Source organism: Strongylocentrotus purpuratus, unplaced genomic scaffold (genome assembly GCF_000002235.5).
Source record: "Strongylocentrotus purpuratus isolate Spur 01 unplaced genomic scaffold, Spur_5.0 spur5_scaffold_21, whole genome shotgun sequence".
In the NCBI taxonomy this organism is placed as follows: domain Eukaryota; kingdom Metazoa; phylum Echinodermata; class Echinoidea; order Camarodonta; family Strongylocentrotidae; genus Strongylocentrotus; species Strongylocentrotus purpuratus.
Window position 1 is genome coordinate 12,474,283 of NW_022145607.1, and position 17,149 is coordinate 12,491,431.

Here is a 17,149-nt window from a genome sequence, read left to right on the forward strand (position 1 = left end):
TTGTCATAGCCCTTGTTGTAATAATGCCTCTTTGCAATATGATTGATTTGTTGTGAATTTTTCTTAACGTTTACCAGATTTGTCAAAAGTATCTTATCACATGTGAAAAGGGACACTAAGCCCAATCCAATTGATTTAAAGGAGAAACACTCATTATAAAGGAAAAGGGGAACTTAACAGTAGTAAAAGAGTGCACTTCTCAGAGCCGGAAAGGGGCACTCATTAGAAAGGAAAACTGCAGAGGGACTCATCACTAGTAAAAGGGGCACTTCTCATTTTTGAATAGCTACTTATGAGAGACGAAGTGGGGGCACTTCTCTGCAGGGGAAGGGCACTGATTGTTAAAGAAAAATAGCATCCTAAATGTAAAATGAAAAAAACGAAAAACATCGATAGACTACAAGACTTGTATGGACCGATTCTCTTTCCATGGTTTTGGGGAGCATTGTAGTTCTTTGCCACAAGAGCTAGATGGGAGCCATCCAAGAGCATAACAACAGATTATTCATTTAGTCAGGGAACTAAAGCAGGAAAATGTTTTTATCATAATAGGTCAAACTTTTATTGAGCGAACTCGATGCACCCCCCCCCCCTTCCGCCCCTCCCCCTCCCAACCCTCCCCTCCCCCTCCCGCCCCCTCCCTCGAGAGAGCGACTTGTCAAAAGTTGGCCGGGGCCTTGTTTCAGTCGAGATCGAAGGAGAGAAGATAACTGAACTCGACAGGGCGCCTTGTTTAAGTCAAGAAGGCGAGAAGGTGACTTGTTAATACTCGCCAAGACGTCTTGTTAATAAAGAGAAGGTGAGAAGATGATATTCAACAACTCGTCTTTATCGTCTTCTCGCTTTAAACAAGGCGCTTATTTTTTCTTCAACTCAAGCAAGTCGCCTTCTCGCTGCACGATTAACCGCTCGTGCGCCCTTCCATGTTGAGCTCTCGGATTCGGTGAATTGGGACTTTTAGATGTGCACGTCGACATAGTAGACTGCTACGTGTGACGTCCTTTTCAGGCACTGGGACGTCCTTTTAAAGCACTGCCACTGCCTTAAAAGGACGCCACACGTAGCAGCCCACTATTTCAACGTGCAAAACTAAAAGTCCCTAATATTTACATCGGGTGATCCAGACGGAGAGTAGTTACAGGCATTAGCCATGCTGATGTCCGCACCTTGGTTTCCAGCTGCCACGACGATCACGCAATCGGTGTTCGCGCTGAGGTTCCCGAAAGCATAGTTGAGTGTCGTACTAAAGGACGTGGAAATCAGTGAGTAGGAGACGACACACTTAGAGCCCGGGTTGTTGTTCCACCAACGTTGAACGTCGTCAAGCCCTGTATTAATGGGACGTAAGAAACAAAAATGTAGGTGACATTACAAGTGGTCCTGCCATATTATTGCTGCTTGATTGATTTATTTCGTGATTGGTAATAGAGTAGTGGAAAGGTTACGTTCAGTGGATTGTAGGCTAGGTTTGGGGGTTATGGCTAGGGATAGGTGTTAGGGTAAGGTAGGCCTATCATAATTCAAATATTATTGTTATTTAAAAAGAAACTCGATTTTTGTTTTTGTCCAAAGTGCTGAAAACACCTTGGACCGTGCTTGTGGCATGATAATGTGGTCCAAATAACATTCAGCGAGTATTTGTCATATTATGAATATGAGGGCATCTGAAGAACCATCCTTCTACACTAACATAAACAGAATGAAAAAGCTCACAATTTCAAAATTACCAAGTACATACCTGCGAGGACGTCATCAGCGGCGGCTAAGCCATCGGATCCAGCTACCCGAATGCTCTCTACGGTCGCGCCCTGAGCGACTCCTATGTTGGCTCCGGCGGCTACGCTCGCACAGCGGGTCCCATGTCCATTGACGTCCACCATAATGGGCGACTATAAAACAAGAATCAGGATTTATGAGAGAAATGAAAACTTAATAATGTAATGCCTCGTTCAGATATCTAGCGGTAAACAGCGGCTGTTTTTATTTGATTTATTACAAATATATTCGGGGGGGGGGGGGGTGATTCACCGCGTCATATCTGGACCAGCCTTTAGGCACCCGCAATGGACTGTCTACCCCCCCCCCCTCCCATACGCCATATTTTCCAGGTTTTTGACAAACACGACTTTTTGCATGGTTAGTAATTAGATTTTGTTTTAAGGGAGGGGGCATAACTTTGTTAGGTCTATATTCCAAGGATAACATTCCTTAACCCCCTTGTTTTAACGTTAGGCCTAGAGTACTGATATTTCCTTCGCAATACGCATGATATGCATAGCTAGAGGGCGGCTTAATTTGATTCACGTAAAATGCTAAAGAGTCGTGAAGTAAGAATGATACTCACGTTTGGTGTAACGGTATCGTTATAAAAGCTGACGCGGCCGTTGGTAAACTCATCGTGAGTAAACAGGACTCCAGTATCAAGAATGAAGATAGTCACGTCTGTCGCATCATCTGAGGAAGAAAATAATAACATGGACGTTACAAAGATTGGGGTCGGGGAAAGCCGTACCCTATATTTAAAGAGCTACGTAAGCCCAGTGAAACAATACTTCGTCGGCGGTTTTATGAACCGACGAAACCATCATAGATAATGTTTCACTAGCCTTCTGAAATAATATATGGCGCCATAAAGACCTACCTGTAGTAGAGTGAAATAATAAATACAAATGTGGTCTTTTATCAGTGTTAGTACGACTCTTCCTGCGAGCCTTGCAGCCTTTAGGCCAAATATAAAAAAAACATGTTTAGCGTCCTGTTTTTTCGAAAAATAGGAAGGAGGAGGCCCCCCTTTTTTTTCTTTCAAAACGGCCTCTCAAAATGGCCGCTCGGTACATTTTCCCTGACAGTCGGGCTATTTTTCAAGATGGCCGCCGACTTTTTTTTCCCTTTTTTTTAAAATCAGAAATAGATCCATTTTAGCAGTGTTTTTCATGTTCTTTTTCTTTAAAAAATTTCAACCAAAAAAACAAAAAAAATAGCAGGCGGCCCCCCAAAAAGGAAGCGAGCGGCGACGCTAAACATGTATATATTTTTAATGGCCTTATAACCCCAACAGTTTCTAGGGAAATTGTGATTCAATTAGCAAACAATAAATCGTTTTCTTACATGTTGATATGTTCTATCTTTCTGTTGTCCATTGTGTACAATGCAAGCACTTTCATGGAATTTCATCACATGCACCTACGCGCCTTGAGAGTTTGATTCGATGTGATTAGGATTCGGTGCCTTAAAAGTCTCTCATAATATTTGTTTATATCATTGTTGTTATTATTATTATAATTATTATTAACATTGTAATAATAATTGATATTAATATCATTATTATTATCATTATAATAACTATTGTTATTGACTCACTTCTGTCATAAGAAGCTCCATCACGGGGAAGATCTACCTGATCGATCCGGTCCAGTAGCTTGACGGGCAGCGTCTTATTTTTTCGTACCACGGCGAGCCCGGATTCCTGTTTTATCATGAATATTCATTAGGCAGGGCCGGGGAAAGTCTCGATTCTCTTGAATATTCATGTACAATCGAGGCATGCGCAGCATCGAATATCGTGTGTAACAAGACTAGTACGTTGGATTAATGGCAGGCCTATAATATGACATAGAAAAGCAATGTCATGGTCATTTAGATAATACAGTCATAAATGCTGTGTTTAATTACTAGTAAATGCCAAAATGTCAGTATCGGTAGACAAGATATATATATAGCATATATTTCAAGTAAGAGCTAGTCTTGATAGGCAATTTGTGAGTAGCCTAGGCCTACTTTTCTGAGATTAATGGGAGTAGTTCTTTTCATGAATTGGTAAATAATCAGTTTTAGGTTTGCTTTTTAAATATTACAAGCAGAGGTTGCATTATGGTATTGAATATGTGATACAGTATTATAAACTGTATAAAATAGATAACAAGAATAGGCCTACATACAGACATTTATCAAAAATAAAATACTTGTGTATTGCACTTAAATTATTTCTATGATCTATGCTCACTTAACTGCATAAGGAAGAAAAGGAAGAAAGAAAAATGGGATTAGAAAGAAGAATAACAAAGTTAAAAAGTAAAATATATATAAATAATAAATGAATGGAAGAAATAAAGAATACGGAATAGATACCAAGGAAGAAAGAAATAAATTGCAAGAAAATTGAAATGAAAAGAAGACAAAAGAAAAAGGGAAAGGAGCAAGATAATATTGATACCATATCTTCAATCTTGTTTTCTTTTATCTTGCCTCTTGTTTTTGTTTAGGCCTAGCTACCATTTTTTCCTTTCCTTTCTCTTTTTCTCTTAAAAGTTCTCTTTGGTTTCTTTCTAAAATAATGAGGGAAGGGGGGGTGGGGGACTCAATGATAATTCATCATTTGAAGGTTTACAATGTGAAGTCCACGAGTTATATGCACCCACTGAAGAAAATCCATGTACAGGGTTGCTGCAGGAACCCCAGCACCCACAGATCCCACGCATGATGAGACAAACTCGAGAGAAAACTACACATTCTTTCACATACATTGAAGAAAAAAAAGAAGAAAAAAATCCAAGATCGGTTGAACTCTTTTTGACCCCTCCCCAGGACGTCGATCAATTACATGTATGTGCCCCCCCCCCCCCAAACTCTGGCTACAGCCCTGGCGATAATTACCCACTATTCAAATCTGACAGGTGCCCCTTTTTCTTCAACAAATGCCCCTTTAACTTCATAATAAGTGCCACTGTTCCATTTTCATAAGTGCCCCTTGTGATATCTGATAAAAGCCCTTTCATTTTTTTTTTACTTTGACACGCGTCCCCTTAAACTTTCTAACAAGTGCCCTTTTACCTTTTGATATGTGCCCCTTTCCCTGTTTAATAGGAGCCCCAACCCCAACCCTTTCTCATAAATGCCCCTTTGACACATGCCCCCTTTTCCTTTTTTTATAATTCCCCTTTTCTCTCTTTCTCTGTCTTTCGAAAACTATCTTCTGCAAGGTTTGTTCTCTTGACTGAGCAACCTGTTGCAATTCCTTTCTGTCTCACTTTCAGTCGTACTTGTTGCCACTCATTTGCATTCACTCGTTATCAACTACCATCAACCATTCCACATTCACTCCATTACTGTCCACATTTCAATTTCATTCTCTTCACTCTCCCTTTTTGCAGCCTTTCCAGGAGCTTTGCTAGAAGTAGAACATTTTTAATGTAGAGGCCAGAGAAACCGGAAAGTATGTTAATCATTTTATTCAAATATCTAACTTGAAAAAAAGGAAAGTGAAACATTGTTTAATTACAATATATTGACATAATTTTGTTAAAGAAAAAATTTGAATTTAACACTGGAAATTTGTAATTGGTTTGCCAGCCCCCCCCCCCAAAAAAAAAAATACACACTCAAAACACAACAGTGGTACCAGGGTTTTTGTTAGGAGGCCCATGTACTGTATAATTTTTATTATTAAGAATAGTTTTCTCTTTTTTATTAATTTGACATTGGCATACCGTAAATTTCACCAGGAACCCCCCCCCCCCTCCCGACACTGCCATTACTTCTACCAACAGTAATGCTATAATTCAAAATTTCACTTTCTAAATCCTTCTAATATAAACATATAATCATATTTGTACAGAGGATAAGATAAGAGGATAGCAAGCCCCCCCCCCCCCCACTCCGTTTTCTTTAGTTGGGAAGCATCGAAACATGATTCTATGAAAGCTACCAGTTTGGATACGAAAGGCAATGAGGATTAGCAGTTCCCATATTTTAATGCATTTAGAGTGTTGTCTTTCAAACCTTCTTACATACAATACTTGAAGTAGCAATAATTTCATAATCTACAAAACTTCCCATACAGAAGTCCATAGAGGTAAATGAATTTTAACATGTATAATTATAATCAAAATATCATTGATTAATTCAATCTTTGATATAGACTGATAGACCTTTATCAATCAAATTTGAAGGAGAATCTTTCTGCCCAGTCCTCAGTTTCATCCTATAAGATGGTAGTTGACATTGTTAGAATTTTAATGTTTATTCGTTGAGGATTAGTTATCTTTAATTATTTGAAAGTCGACAAGATGATAAACTTCATTAGCTTTATTGAATGTAGTATTCTACAAACATATAATACAAATAACAAATAAATATCATGTAAATATTCCAGTTTAAACCCATCTCTATTGTCCTTTTTCATTATATGAGGGTGGCATCTTTAAGACGTAGTCTCGTGTAGATATCTTCTGCATCCATCACTAAAGTTGTAGCCTAGTTTTCAGAAAAAAATATAACCCAAGTCTGTTGAATGGAAAAATGAAATAAGATATAAAAAAATCAACAATGACTAATAACATACACCCTGATACCTGCTCAGAAAAAGGAAGGACTGAAATTCACTTGGGGTTCTAGTGGGCAAACCTAAACTATTTTTTGTACAAGACTAGTTTAAATACTGACCGCATCTTAAATTATTACTGATGATCCCATTAAGATGATAGGCCTGCTGGAGCTCGGATCAGACAAGGTATGAAATAAGTAATACAATGTAATACAACTCGTGCTCATACCGGTAATTGAATAATACTCGGTTAAGTATGGGACATAAAATGACCAAACAACTTTGACCAGAGAATGTACTGGAAATAATGCTACTGAAACATACGTAATGTAGACTTATATTTCATCTATATTGACATTTAATTTTTAATCTAAATTACAATTGTGATATTAAGTCAATTATTCTTTTACAAGTCAACTGACAATGAAAAATATCTGTTTTAGATCTATAATTTTCTCCATGACATTTGTTCCACAAAAATTTATTGGGGGTACCTTCATGTATATTAGCACACTTGCTCGTATGAAGTGTAGTAGGCCCGCATCTCTAGATATGATCCCGTCAACATCTGTTCTTTGTTCCTCTCCTGAGTTTGCAAACCAGAATGCCTTCATCATCCACTGTAGAGAGGCATCATCCTACATGAGAGAATACAAAGTAGGTACATGTACTTCAATTAAAAACTGATACTGATCGATACATATCAACCATAATACATCCTATAAACAGACTTTTATCAATCTTATTTTGTGTTCTTCTTCATCTTCATTGCTCAAGAAGTGAAAGTACCCCTTACAAAAAAAAAAATGAGGGGTCCTGTGTATACCCTACATGTAGTGCTTATACAATGTGCATTTGATATGGCTCTTCTAAACACAGGACCTCCTGTAAATAAGGACAAATTTTCCTTTGTAAACATAGAAAGAAAAGACATCAATATTTGTATACTAGGTGCAGAACTAGAATAAAATATACCCTCCACTATATATGCTTGCAATGTCAACTTAGTTCCATTTCCTTTTGAGTGAATTAATAGGTGGTCGTTTAATATGTGTGTGCTAAATAACCTGATAACTGTACCTGCATGGGACTTTCTGCTTCATCTTGCAAATATAAGAGATGTTGTAATGTCCTCCTTCCAGCTCTTCAGTTTCAATCTTTTGGAACAAAAAGAAGAAGAAAATCAATACGACAATCAAGGCATCCCTTTCTCCTTAACAAAATAAAATAGATCTAGCATAATTCAAATTAATAGATATTTTTATGTCATGGTTGGCCTTAATTTTAATATGGTGTGGAAATCAACATTCCTATTTAATGAACCACAGTACAAAGTAAAACTAAATGGAAGATTTAACTTGTGCATCAAACAGTGGTTTCTATGGCCTATGAACACGAAGCAGTACTAAGTAGAATTAGTTTATTATAACAAAAAGAGGTGGACTACATACCATATAAGCAGAGGCGGCGCTCCGAGAGGGGGGGGGGGGGGGCAGAGTGCCCTCCCATTTGGTCAAGTACCCTAAAAGTGCCCCTTTTTGCATAGGATAAGTGCCCCTGTTTACATAGGAAAGTGCCCCTTTTACTCTGACAAGTGCCCCTATTAAGTTTTTAAAGTACCCCTTCCCCTTTTAATAACTACCCCTTTTAACTTGGATAAGCGCACCTTATATCTTCACATGTGCTCCCTTTCATTTTTAATAAGTGCCCCTTTTTCTTATAAGTGCCCCCATTTAAAAATAGGCCCTTTCCCTTCTCATAAATGCCCCTTTTCATCTATGAAAATAGTTCCTTTTCATTCTCTTAAGTGCCCCTTTTCATCTCTTGTAAATGACCCTATTCACTTCTGAGAGATACTTGTTTTACTTTGACAAGCACCCCTTCCCCTCCTAGTCAGTACTCTTTTCATCTCTTATAAATGCCCCTTTTATTTTGACACGTCCTCCTTTTCCTTCCTATATAATGCCTTTTTTCCTTATAAGCACCCTTACCCCTTATCATAATTACCGGTATTACTTTTCGTCTTTGATAAGTGCCCCGTTTATTTAAACATGTGCCACTTTTTCTTTTTAATAAGAGCCACTTCCCTTTTTCATAAATGCCCCTTTTCACTGCTTATAAATGCCCCCTATCAAAATCTGATGGGGGCCTCTTTTCCGTCGACAAATGCCCATGTTCTTATCATCCCTGGTGCATGCCTCTTTGTTTAGGTGTAAGAAGTGCCCCATTTTCACCTCTGATAATTAGCCTTTGTACTTTGACACATGCTTCTTTTCTTTTCTGATAAGTGTCTTAACCCTTTCGATAAGTGTCCCCTTTTCCTCTCATCATTAAACGTGTCCCTAATTTCAAGCGACTAAAAGCAATTTCCCACAAAGCTCGCTCGCTACGCTTGCCCATAGTTATAGATGTTATAATTATGTAACTTATCACAGATCTATTCAGTCTTCCGTTATGAGATTGTGCTTATATAACCCCATCAGGATTGGGTTTTCCTCTTTATAAGATGTAATTTTTCGCACTGCAAGCCAAAAACTGCAAAGTATGATACTTAAGCAATATCTTAAATGCTGTATTAAGAGAAACAAATATTGAAATCATCCCTGATAATGTAATCACAAAATAGGGGTATATACCAATGTAAAAAAAATGGTATATTTTCCCTCTGAAGGTGCCCTTTTTTCAAGAAAGTTTTTTGTTGGTGCCCCCCCCCCCCCACTTTGGAAGTTGCTCCGCCGCCTCTGCGTATAAGTAAACATAATTGTCGACTACCCTAGGGGTCTTCTCTTATACAACGTCCAACAAAAAATAGATTTATCAAATGAACTGCACACTTTGGAGAAGAAAAAATCTTTAATATAGGTCTAGATCTAGAAAAGTTATGACAACTTGACAAGCACACTGGACACACACAACATCTGAACATTAAATAAATGAATCCTAGGTCTAGTTTGTTTGTTTTTGAATATTTTTATTAATAAGTTCCAGGTTTACGTCTAAATGAAATATGGTTTGGAGCCGTTTGATTATCCATGGTCACAAACAATTTTGGTCTAAAAGTTGACACGCACCAATGATGCAACTGAGCGAACGGATAGCACTTAGTCTTAGTAATAGTATTTGAGTAGGCCTATAGCCAACAGAGTCGACATCTACTAAAGATATAAACAAGAATTAACCCTCTTGGATTATTAAAGAAATCATACTTCATAGATTATTTTAAGGTGTAACGTTCAATGGATGATTGGTGAATTAGATTCACGATGACGATCAAATTTGGAATAAAACCTGATCAGAAAGTTTTATCTTGATGCAGATGAGCACCGAAATTCCCCAACGTGGGCCTGCCGGAACCCCGGGGCTCTATAAGGTGACATGAAGGCAAACCGCAGTCAAACTACTTCACGACGATGAAAATCAAAGTGCAATTTCAAGAGAAATATTTTCCTAGCCTTTTCCCCACAAATCTGTTGAGAACAGTCTCAAAATGTAAAGAAATTACAGTAGATCACGAATTACAGCTTTTTCAAATTAATGACTAAATTCTCTTAATCTACTGATATTTCAATCAATTACTCACCCATATGCATTCTCCGTGAACTAAATCTTCTCACTTTGTGCGAGTATAGCGCGCGTCGTGCATTCCCACCTCGATATGAATATTTAAGAGAATCGAGACTTTCCCCGACCCTGCCTAATGAATATTCATGATAAAACAGGAATCCGGCCTCGCCGTGGTACGAAAAAATAAGACGCTGACGGGCAGGGTAGGCAGAGCAGCGCCGACTTCTTGTACCGAGTTCTCTTCCACGAGGTAACCTTTTTTAGCTAACTGTGGGAGAAAACAGATCAGGAACGGTCGGTTCAATGCAAAAAAGGCTCTAACGTTATAATACTGTCGATGTCTCTCGTGTCTTTCATCGACGAGGTGACGATTAACGGCTAAAGGGTGCGGGGATATGACATCCCCGCCCCTTAACAATTCTGTAGGCATATCCAGAGCTGCGGCATAAGGGGGAAATTTATGACTTTTTGCTCGTCAGTAGATGAGTTTGTAAATTGACGACCACTCATTGCCATCAGCGAGAAATAAGAAAGTATGATGAACATTTTTGTTAAAGGGATCCGATAACTTTGTCTCAGATTCTAGAAAAAATCCTGGATTTAGCTCATGCTGCAATGATAAATATAAACATTTAGGTCAGTCAGGAACCCCATGAATTTTACAAGCTGATCGTCTGTCTGATTATCAAGATATTTATGATTGGAAATCGAAACCAAATTTTGCGTTAGCCGAACGGTTTTCATAACACTACAGTCTATTGCGGAAAACGAGTACGGTAAAACCGGTCACTCAAAGATTTTTACTTTTTTGAGGCATTTCTTGATCATTTTGAAGCGCGATTTTTAGGGCTTTAATATTACACCATATCACAGACACTGGTAACACGTAGGGCCATGCATCTCAGATTTAACATTGTTAAACGATGCCTTTAAGGTTTTACACGTTATAATTTGTTACAAATATCTTGTCCTCCCCCTTCCCTCCCTCCATCCCACTTTATAAAAGGTTTATTAAAATCATTGACAAGGCTAGAAAGAGAAAGCGATGTTTGTTAACTGAATGAATCTCTGCGAACTGTTAAAAAGGAGGATTCTTTAAAACAGGAAAAGGTGGTTAAAGAGAGCCACAGTGAGTACATGTTGGAAAATGTAATGACATTTTGGACTGTATGCGAGTTCTACACAGGGGTACACAGTTATTCTTGTTCATTTTTACACCAACTTTAATTCTGTCAGATTTATTCCAAAATAAGTTTTAACGAATGCATGTATTTGAGTATCATGATAACATTTGGCTGTTACCTTTATAGCACACTTTTCTGTGGTTTCAATGGAGACAATGAGGAGAACATCTGTGAATGCTCGTTTTATTGTGGAGCAGTCTCGGCATGCTTTCAATTTGTCGATCTTTTTGAACAGCCTGTTATAACTGTGCTGGTCCTGCGGAAAGGGGGAAAAAAAGGAGAAGAACAAATTAAAAAAAAACGAGGCGCCATGTCAAAGGACAATATATATACATATATATAAAAGCTGAATATCATCATTATTATTTGTGGATATTTAAGGCCTGGAAACAGCCTTTCGACAAGTGTTCTGACAACTGCAATATTCCGCTTACATTTACATGATAAAAATCATCAATATGTCGACCAAATTTCAAAATGATGAGAGTGAGAAAAGCAATTGACGTTTGATTACACATCAAATCTCACATAGGCCCATTCTGCATCGGAATATGACAAAAGAATCATGTAACCAAATTGTTTTGTGAGTAGAACATGTGCTTTTCAGCGAGATAATTTCAATTTCTAATCATTTTGATGATTCTAAGCTCCGACATATTCGAAAATTGTAAGTACTACATCTTCAACCTCTCTCATTCAGTGGCTTCGAGACCGTCTCTGTCACAACGCAATTGATAAACCAGAACTCAACGTCAGTCCTGTCCATAACTCTGTATATGCCATACAAATACATTATTGTAATCTTACTGTGCCACATTTTATTTATTATGGAATTGATATACAAGTACCACGACTTCAAGATCATCGAACTGCTTCCGGTGCAAGATTTATAGATTATAATTATACCGGTGTTAAAATATGGTTGTCAGTATGGACTGGAAAGTGGTCATTTTACAAAGCCAATGTGAAGCAGACATTAACCCTCCCTTCAATCGGTGCCAATTGTTTTGTGCAAAATTGCAGGAGTTGCAAACGGGCGACCGTGCACAGAGACGAAGAGAGCAATCGAACTGGTACACTGTAGTTTACCCGTTAGAACTCTAATCTGATTATATTAATATTTATGAACTTACTGGGGAAGTGACTATATAGCTGGTTGTGCATGAACATTTCAGGCTATTGTGCGTTTCGACTTCCATGGGCGCTCCCTCGTCGCACAGGTCTTCATCGGTGAGTTCGTTGTCATCATCATCGGACTCCGAAGAGTAGCTTACTACCATGTTAGCCCTGGCAAGGTATTCGAAAACACATAGTAGTACTAGTCATCGTAATAGTAATAGTTATACCAATAATAACACTAATAGTAATAATAACTAATAATAGTAATGATAAATAACAATAATAATTATGATGAGGATAATAATAATATCAATACACAGTACACACTGTTTCCCAACAGATTTATCAAGAACATTCTGAGAGGGTATAACCTTTGGTTATAGATCAAGAATACAATAATATTGTCACAATCATTTCATGAACGGAGGTAAGAAAAATGTATTCCAACTTCATAGGCAGCAGTGTTATAATAATGACAAGTTCCCGGTCTTGTAAAGTGCATTTCACATAATATTGCGTCTCCATGCTCTTCTAAAGGATACCGACTTTAGACCCGGCAACTGTGTGTAGCGCTCAGTGCATTCAAGGAATGAATCCTACAAGGAACCCACCTACTACACCTACGACGAATGTGGTAAAGATGTACGTCTTGCCCAAAAGACGTTATTGCTGCGCAGGGATTCAAAAGCCATACCTTGTGATTCACAGTCTGCAGACTTATCCACTGGACCACAACACCTATATATATTAGTACTAGCTTTGTCATTGTACGTCTTTTCTTTTCCTTTTCTCTCTGTCTGGAAGAAGGCTTATGTAATGTCCAATGCTATCATTTTGTTTTGCATATTCTATTTTCTGTTTCCTGATGAGATTGAAAAATATCTATACAGAAATGCAAATCATGAATGGGACCTAAAGGAAAGATAACAGTAGGGCCCATGATTATATTCGTTACAACTAAAACATGGACTGTACTCATAACAATAAAATAAATATTCTCCTAGTTTTAAGTCGCTTTATGATGGTATAGGCCAATAGATATCTATAACACTGTTTGCAGATTGCATAGAGGTTTGTATAGCAACTGAATAAAGAATAGAATAAAGAGTATACGATACCAGGCGAGGGCCAAAACGGCAATCAGGATCCAAACGTTGGTCTTCATGGTGGAGTTTTGTGGATCTTCTGTGTTCTCAGAGTGGCTTCCTCAGCAGGATGAGTTCTGTCTATAAAATCCATCTCAATTTATAGGCATTTTTTGGCGCCATGACAGAATATCGGTTACATCTCGAAATATGGAATAGAAATCTGTTGTTTGTTTGTTGTTGTTGTTGTTGTTTTACATATTTATTCTTTTGACGTTTTTGTAGTCTATTGTTCCTTTTGAATGGATAATATCTTTACACAGATTCGTGTAAATACAAATACTGTAGAAGCGCCGTTAGCGTGTGACCCAGTATCAGTTACCTGAAGAATATATGGAATAGATATTTACATCTTGTTTTAAATCTTTATTATTTTGACTATATTGACGTTATTTAGTTAGTCCACTTTTTTAATAACGAATATGTACACAGCTTCATGTAAATAATATACAGTAAATGAAATGATGTGAAATAGTTGAAAACGTGAGAAGAACAAAAGGATGCTTTCTCCTCACTTATAAAAGAAAACAGAATTGGTAAAATAGACCACGCATAATTTGATACGTCGGTTTAGTTTATTTACGATTAAGATCCAGCTCACGGTGTATCGTGAAACGAGGGGCTTGGAATACGTCATGATAACAGATATGCTTTCGTTTGTTCAGGACTTCTAGGACGCTCTTTCGTCTCACGTCTGTCTGTCTTTCTTTTTTTTCTCACTCCTCTTTCTCCCCTCTCTCTCTCTCTCTCTCTCTCTCACTCTCTCTCTCTCTCTCTTTCTCCCCTCTTACCCCGCCCCCTCTCCCCCCCTCTCTCTCTCTCTCTTTCTCTCACTCTCTTTCTCTCTTTCCTATCGCCTCCTCCATATTTTCTCCTCTCTCTTTCTCTCTTTCTTATTGCCTCCTCTATATTTCCTCACCTCTTTTTCTCTATCTTCTCCTAGACCCCTATATTTCTTTATTTCGTTCTTTCCTTCTCTTTCTCTCCCATCCACTCTTACAGCCCCCCCCCCCCCCGGGTGCCTTCTTCCTTCCTCCAGGCGTATCAATAATTAATTAAACGTTTCTATTAAACAAATCATCTTTAAAAAAATAAAAAATGAAAATAAATCGGACACGGTTTCTAGTTCTCGTGTGTCAGTGTACAGGCAGAAGCGATGCGGAAAAGACTATCGCGTAGGCTATAAATGCCTTTAGAGAAAGTTGCGATAAGACCGTCAGCGCACTTTTTTTTTCTTGAAATAAAATGAAATCAGAATTATATCTGCTTGGAACATTCAGGGGCTCATCACCCTTGCAGAGAAATCGTTAAAGCAATATTCATGGCGTTAAAATGATCGCGTTTTGTCATTTAAGTAAACAAAGAATTGAACTCTGGATATGAACTTTGGATATGAACTCATGATGCAGACACTTACGTGAGTGGTAAGCTACAGGGACATACTAATGGGGAATCACCTCTGGTTTTCGGTTGTAGGCCTATATTATGATTACATAGATAAGATACTTGTGAATATTCATGTTATTGATAACACTGCCACAGACCTGTTAAAGAACAAAAAGATCGAATATTTGTCTACGAGGCTGGGCTTTCAGCAACCACACCATTATAAAACTATCTTTAATAAAGTATAAGAGTTGATTTAATTCAGAAGTAAAAGTTGAATGTATACGGACACTCGTAAAGTGGATTATTCTTCTTTGAAATATCAAAAACAACTAACCATACTTTTTAAAGCTTATATTTGCTATGGTATATATATAAGAGAAGTATTAGAACTGTTCGGCGGTTGATGAATTTGCTCGTACAGCTGAAACATTAATGTCCATGCATTAAAGTGCATGCAATGAGCATGCATGCACAAAATATTCATGGGCATTGTGTTACAGCTGTTAGTCTCTGTAAATTTAGTCGCCTGCTATTCCATCTTTTGTTTAGCCGTTGAAAATATTATAATCTTTCTTCATATTTTCGATTTTAATTATCTTTATATCACAATTTATATTTTTAATTTTTATGTATTTCATAAGATTGCATATTCCTCGGGACATTGGGCCCTTTAATTAAGCCAATTAAAAACACATGCTTATTATTAATATTCTTGACTTACTTGACTAAAGTGCACATGACGGAGTGTCCCCTTGCGCTCAAATATCGTTCAAAAATACAATACATGTATAACTGTTATAAATAAATAGTCAAATGTATAACTGTTATACTGTTATTACTGTCACGTCTCTATCAAAATCAAATTGCATACAATTATTTTGGAGTATACTGTTTTCATGTATGGTATTTTTGAAGACTCTGAATTCTCGGTTTTCAAAATGATGTGTGTTTATAATAACTTTGTATGTGTAAACAATATTATGTGATCCATAACATTTCGTTTGACTGCTCTGTCAAATGGTTTTATATCAAGTCAAATTACTCGTGTTATACAGATATAGATCAGAGGAACCCTTGTCATTTGAATACTGTTTTAGGTTCTCATTCTTCCTTGTGTAGGTCCGTTGTAGTGATGTGGTTTGATTCATTTTCTGGATATATGAAATATCACTTAAGATTGAGTTGAATTTAAAAGAGCACTAGCAGTAACTATGTAAGGGCGCAATCATGACACTGCTAAGTCACATGTGATTTACATTTATGATTGTTACACGATGCCTATATTGTGTTTTTCATATTGACGTATAGTATGATTATCGTGCTTGAAGACAAAAAAAATATATATCAAAATAAAGGATTCATGATTTAAACTCACATTTATAGACTCACGATTTGTCTTATGATTCTGTTCTGAATTAAATTTTATGCACCAGATGTTGTCGAAATAAGTTTCACTGTGTATTACAAAAAAAAAAATTGTTACGGTGGTACAATCACTAAACGATTTTCAATTTTTTTTTTTTAGATCTGGGAAAAGTAAAATATCAAAGATCCCCTTACCAAAACGTTCCCCTTACTGTTCTTGAATGCTTTCCAGTCTTGATAAATCAAAAGTGCTTTATTTATCTTATTACTCAAATTCGCGTAGTGTTATTATTGAGTGCTGTTTTTAATTTCTCGAGGTGTCACATGATCATTTCTTTCATACAATGTAACAAAAAGTTTGACCATCTTTACCTATTAAAGAACAAAATAGAGGAGCTTACTTGGTTTCTGACACTCTCCCAATAACCATGAGAACTCTTTGTTAGCTTTTTTAATATATCATAGACATACTTCTTTCTTCGGACATAGTTGGTCCATGCTCTATCAATGCCAAAAAATATAAACCCAATTTTATGGGCGTCTGACCGTTAATTGTGTACAGTGATAGTGCTTTCTTTTGACAATGTTTGTTGCATGGGCTAAACTTAGGGTGAAATCCGAATCTGGGTCTGTTCGGGGGGGGGGGGGCTCTGTGGGCCGACAACCATTTTCTCCCACTAACCATATAAGCGGGGGACTTGTCGTCCATGGCCTAAGTAATGGGTCAAAAGGGGTAAGATAGGCTCTTGACGCGTGTGTGTGGGGGGGGGGGGGGAGAGGATGGAAGAGATTGGAGAAAATTATAGAGAGCTAAAAAGAGAAGAGAGAGAGGAGGAGGAAAAGAGAAAGAACAAGAGAGAGAAAGAGAGAGCGCGCGCGCGCGTGTGTGTGTGTGTGTGTGTGGAGAGAGAGAGAGACAAAAAGACATACAAATACAATGTGTGTGTATGTGTGTGTGTGAGAGAGAGAGAGGGAGAGAGAGAGTAGGGGTGCGAGAATAGACAATGCAATGTCTCTCCCTTCATTATGTCTCTCCCTTCCCCATGTCTCTCCCCACCCCT

At 37.6% G+C, this 17,149-nt stretch overlaps 2 protein-coding genes and 1 long non-coding RNA gene across 4 annotated transcripts; all 3 read right to left on the bottom strand.

Moving 5' to 3' along the window:
- Positions 1 to 1,089: 1,089 nt before the first annotated feature.
- Positions 1,090 to 4,478, bottom strand: LOC115927862 (extracellular serine proteinase-like). The gene is made up of 5 exons (XM_030994153.1): positions 4,419 to 4,478; positions 3,361 to 3,433; positions 2,345 to 2,454; positions 1,739 to 1,889; positions 1,090 to 1,328 (listed from the first exon to the last, which is right to left on the bottom strand). Exons 1-5 carry the CDS (start codon positions 4,476 to 4,478, stop codon positions 1,090 to 1,092), a joined length of 633 nt encoding a protein of 210 aa, XP_030850013.1.
- Positions 4,479 to 6,111: 1,633 nt separating this feature from the next.
- LOC115928316 lies at positions 6,112 to 10,068 on the bottom strand. 2 transcript variants are annotated; one of them, XR_004066013.1, is made up of 3 exons: positions 7,403 to 7,570; positions 6,817 to 6,960; positions 6,112 to 6,282 (listed from the first exon to the last, which is right to left on the bottom strand). It is a non-coding gene; the product is annotated as an uncharacterized LOC115928316 (long non-coding RNA). The 2 variants fall into 2 exon arrangements; XR_004066014.1 differs by lacking the exon at positions 6,112 to 6,282 and adding an exon at positions 9,903 to 10,068 and having other exon boundaries at positions 6,684 to 6,960; positions 7,403 to 7,479.
- An 82-nt stretch (positions 10,069 to 10,150) lies between these two features.
- Positions 10,151 to 13,355, bottom strand: LOC115927863. Its single transcript, XM_030994154.1, has 4 exons — positions 13,308 to 13,355; positions 12,204 to 12,357; positions 11,202 to 11,326; positions 10,151 to 10,154 (listed from the first exon to the last, which is right to left on the bottom strand). Exons 1-4 carry the CDS (start codon positions 13,352 to 13,354, stop codon positions 10,151 to 10,153), a joined length of 330 nt encoding a protein of 109 aa, XP_030850014.1. The 5' UTR covers position 13,355.
- Between the last annotated feature and the right edge of the window lie 3,794 nt (positions 13,356 to 17,149).